A 4,392-nucleotide genomic window follows, 5' to 3' on the forward strand; every position below is an offset into this window, starting at 1 on the left:
ATACTATTTTCGATATTTCGATAAAATGGCGAATGCGCCAGGTATTTATGAGAAAATTAATTTTTGTTGCTTCGTCTGATGTATGAATAATTAATTTGAAAGCATTTCACTCACTTAACCACGCTTTATGGAAAATAATAGTTAATTACTATATTTTCGATTATTAAATCATATTTAGCAAAAAACAACGCAACATTAAATCCATATTTCAATTTAACTATTAAAGAAGGCGGTTTTTGAAAGAGAAATCCGGAAAAACCTGAAATTTTGCAAAATTGTTTAATTTTTTCTGGCTTTATTTGAAAACGAATTTTAAAATAAATTGCATATTTACAGTGCCACTTTTGTCGCTCTATACAATGGCGTCAACATTTTTGCAATGCGACGTTTCGTCTTCGAGGGGCCATCATCGGGTTAATTTTTTTAAATACGTCGCTGCTATTTTTATAACAAAATCTAAAGTCATTTTTAATTCTGAATTAGAGGATATTATAAGTAGAATTTTTCTTTGAAAAATGTTTTGTGTTTCAGTCCGGAAAAATTGAATATCTCGGAAACTTCTTGATTTTTTATCTAAAATTTGTGGTTATTTAAGAAACAGAAAGGTATACTTTCACCAAGTTTCGTTAAATTAAATTATTTTTGCGGAAATGAGAAATAAAGAACGAAATATCAGAAAAAAAGCTGTTTTTCGCATTTTTCTTGGAAATTTTGAGGTTATCTTAAAAAGTGACTTCTAAATAAGTTGTAGATTTTTGCATGATCTACAAGTCTTGTATTGGATACTTTTTTGTATGACGTCAACTTTCGCCAGAAATTCCAATGATACAATTTTTCACAACTTTTCAACCCCCTAAATCAACCTGCTCACGCATTTATGTTTTTTAGGTTTATTATAAGCCCCTTTAGCATTTCCACTTATAAAAGTCCAGGTAACAATTTTTTTTTTCTCCAGGTGTAATTTAGTTGGACTATTATGTTTTTATATTAATTATATTATACATATATACATATATCATTATTATGGGGAACAAGAAAACGTAGAACTTGTTTGTAATAAATGTCTTTATTTATGATAATACTAATACACGTACCAATAACTTAATCTACACAACATTGGGAACACATTCTAGTACTTATAACCGCCTTGTTGGACAGCAGCTGTAGGTGGTAAATACTGATTACTAGCTACAGGCGCAGCAGGTATCTCTACACTAGCTGCGCTGTACTGGCTGTGGCTTGCCGCAGCCCTAGCTTCTTCAGCGGCGTTGATCTCCAGACTCTTCAGAATAGCTTCGGGAATTGGAGGAGAGGTGGGGAGGTGAGAACCTTCAGGCCTGAAGCCGTTCTCGTCAGCCACGTAGCTGACGGAGACGGTTTGTCCGTTGGGCGCCAAGTAGGAGAAGGCGCCGTGAACTTCGCTGGAACCTGCAGGTGTCAAGTGGCCTGACTCTTGGGCTGCGATGTGGTTGGCGGTTTCATAGCTAAAAAAACAGTATAAAATAGGTGGACAACAAATGCCATAATATTTTTTTGATATTTAAATTAAAAAGATCGTTAAAATTTTACCAAAACGAACATATTGACTTACTCGTATCTGTAACTTCCATCCCCATTACTGTCGCTGTTAAGCTTGACTATTGGCACCGGAGGGGTGACTGGGGCTAAGTACGTCTTCACTGCAGCTACTGGAACCCCATATGATACGATTGGAGCGGGACTAGCGACCAATCCAGAAGTAGCAATTGCTGGAGCAAGAGCACTAGCTGGTGTTGCGTAGACAGTCGAGATGGCAGCAGGCGTGCTTAGACCAACTGAAGGTGCAGCCAAGATACTTGCGCTTCCCCCTGCGAGTTTGGCGTTGCTTGGTGGCAAGTAGTTGTTCCCCAGGTGTCCTGCTGAAGCTGCAGCTACAAGGAGTACAGTAATGAACTGAAAAAAAACAAATGTACTGTATAGGACGGCTTGAATATATTAACAGTAGCAACGTATTCTTCTCGTTTAATTAAGAGAAATAGTTATAAACTCAATTACTTGTGCGTGAGAGGTATGGAGTATTAATATTTTGTAAGTTAGTTGCTCAAAAAGTAATAAACGTTTACGAATAGATATTTCGAGTAATGAAGATGAATGCTTTGAAAATGAAGCAAAAAAATTCTATAACGTGTTTAATAGTGGCCGCAAGAAAACAAAAATTATTAACACAATTTGTAAACATGAACATATTTTTTTTACTGAAAATTGAAAGTTATTTTAAAAGTAAAGCAAAAGGCAGATAATAAGAGAAATATGAAAAACTCAAGTAAAAATGTCTATAGAAAATATGTTTACCAGTTTCATATTGAGATCGTTGGTTGGCTACCCTGCAAATGATGCCTTCCCAGTGCATCGCCGTTCACTTATATACCCCCAAAAGCCACAAAGATGTTACAGTTTCGGACGCAACTATGACATGTTCCTTTCAAGGTCGCTTCTGAGGAATTATCGTAATAATGACTTCATTGACTGGGACTGATACGTTTGATATTTAGATTGACTGACCTCACATTAGTACGTGTTTGTTAGAAAATCTTATTTGCTAACGCGGTGATTCCACAATAATGCAAAGTGTTAGCAGCACCATTAAGGAAATGAAATAATATAAAATCATTATATCACATTCGATTCCCATAAATATAGAATAATGTATTACAATTATTAGTGTTGAGAACGTTTCGAGTTTTTTTACTTTTCAAAAAAAAATTATAAAAACAACCCCTTATGCCGAAAGGGTTGACTTACAAGTATATAAGATTTAGCCTTTCGGAAACAAAAATTTTCACATTTCAGCTTTCGCAAACACAGTACTGTTGAATTTTCTTTAAATACTACGAAAAAATTATACACCTCAAATTATTACACATACAATTTTATGAATGTGTTATACTTTCAAGATAAAGAAAAGTTTTTTTAGAGGATATTAACAAATAACCTGAGATGAACTCAGGCATTTTTCAAAAACTTGTCGACCTTCAGTTCTTAAAAAACGGTGAGAATAAAAAAAACATTTGTCATTAATATTAGAACTGGGCCAGATCCACTAATGATGTTTCCAATTTCGTCAATCGCTAAAGCGTTTTCAATTAAACAACATTATCGACATCATCATCACACCATTAAGGTCAAATTATTATTAATGTTTATTTGAATGTATTTTTTTTTCGTTAACAAATCAATAGACGAAGCTTGACGATAAATTATATTTGGGTGGTATTTATTTTTTCACTACACTTTCGATACCAACAAGCACCTAAATGTTTCTTATATTAATTGATGCACTTTAATAAAAAGTTAATTTTAGTTAAAATAATACATAGTTCAAATTTTGATCAACAGTTATTATTGATTTTATTTTATTTCATTAAACATGGCTGCAAAAGGCAGAAGTATGGATATTATGCTTCATTTAATATGAAGAATTATTTCCGGAAGAATAATTTCAATGAAAATCACCGGAAAATTCAATTTCATTGCGGGGTAGGCCTCTTTTGACATAAAAAGAGATATTAGCATACTTCCTGAGTCGTCTATTTTTTTTATTTTCAGTGAAGGGTGAAAGATGAGCCATGTACTTATAAAAAGACGGGATTATGACGGCGTATTTTCCAAAATTAGATTTCAGGATTAGTAATTAAAACATCTCTAAAATTACTCCTTCTATAAACATACCTATATAAATTTTTAGCTTGAAACAAAACTTCAAAAAGATCATTGGCGAAGACATTTTTTCTTTCAAGTAAAATGGAAAATTTTTTTTGTAGAAATATGAATATCAAATACACTCATAATAAAGTGAATTTAGTGAATTGATGTCATTAGATTTTATTAGCTAAAGTCCCATCTGTGCATATGTTTTGAACACTCCATGATTAATTCATTTTATGTCATTGTTTCCTTAAGACTGTTTATTTTAAAAGGAATTACCTCCTCAAGTTGACATACAGAAAATAGGTACTCTGTATAATTGCTGAAGGTAAATAATTCTAATAAAATTCACATAATAATAATAATATCTCTACTCCTCATTCTAACCACGAAAATTTGCCCAGAAGTCAGAGACTTGTGCGGGAGAGGGGGCGGCATATTATTATTATTATTATTATTAAGCAAGCCGCATTTGCACCCAGGAACGACTTATATTGGTAGGCTCTAACCACCATTCAGTGCAGGAATGAGAGAAACTTGGAAAACCTCATTAATTAGGGGGGTGGTCAAATGCCATATATGAAACGTAACATCAGTTAGTTTAAATTTTATTTATATTGTGTCCCTTTTGTCTGATAATAATTTTCTAACGTATTCGAAACGTCTTTCTCTACCTTCACCCCTTTGCACTTCTAACTTGTGTGTAAA

General features: G+C 33.3%; 1 protein-coding gene across 1 annotated transcript; it reads right to left on the reverse strand.

Moving 5' to 3' along the window:
- Positions 1-1,129: 1,129 nt before the first annotated feature.
- Positions 1,130-2,353, reverse strand: LOC108917173 (pupal cuticle protein 20-like). The gene is made up of 3 exons (XM_018723657.1): positions 2,332-2,353; positions 1,592-1,932; positions 1,130-1,484 (listed from the first exon to the last, which is right to left on the reverse strand). The coding sequence occupies exons 1-3, from the start codon at positions 2,338-2,340 to the stop codon at positions 1,130-1,132; spliced, it is 705 nt and encodes a 234-aa protein (XP_018579173.1). The 5' UTR covers positions 2,341-2,353.
- Between the last annotated feature and the right edge of the window lie 2,039 nt (positions 2,354-4,392).

Source organism: Anoplophora glabripennis, unplaced genomic scaffold (genome assembly GCF_000390285.2).
Source record: "Anoplophora glabripennis isolate ALB-LARVAE unplaced genomic scaffold, Agla_2.0 scaffold41, whole genome shotgun sequence".
NCBI classification, from domain to species: Eukaryota; Metazoa; Arthropoda; class Insecta; order Coleoptera; family Cerambycidae; genus Anoplophora; species Anoplophora glabripennis.

Coding starts and splice junctions, on each gene's coding strand:
- LOC108917173 (XM_018723657.1), bottom strand. Junction 1,485..1,591: donor GATGGAAGTTACAGATACGA/GTAAGTCAATAT, acceptor CTGTTTTTTTAG/CTATGAAACCGCCAACCACA.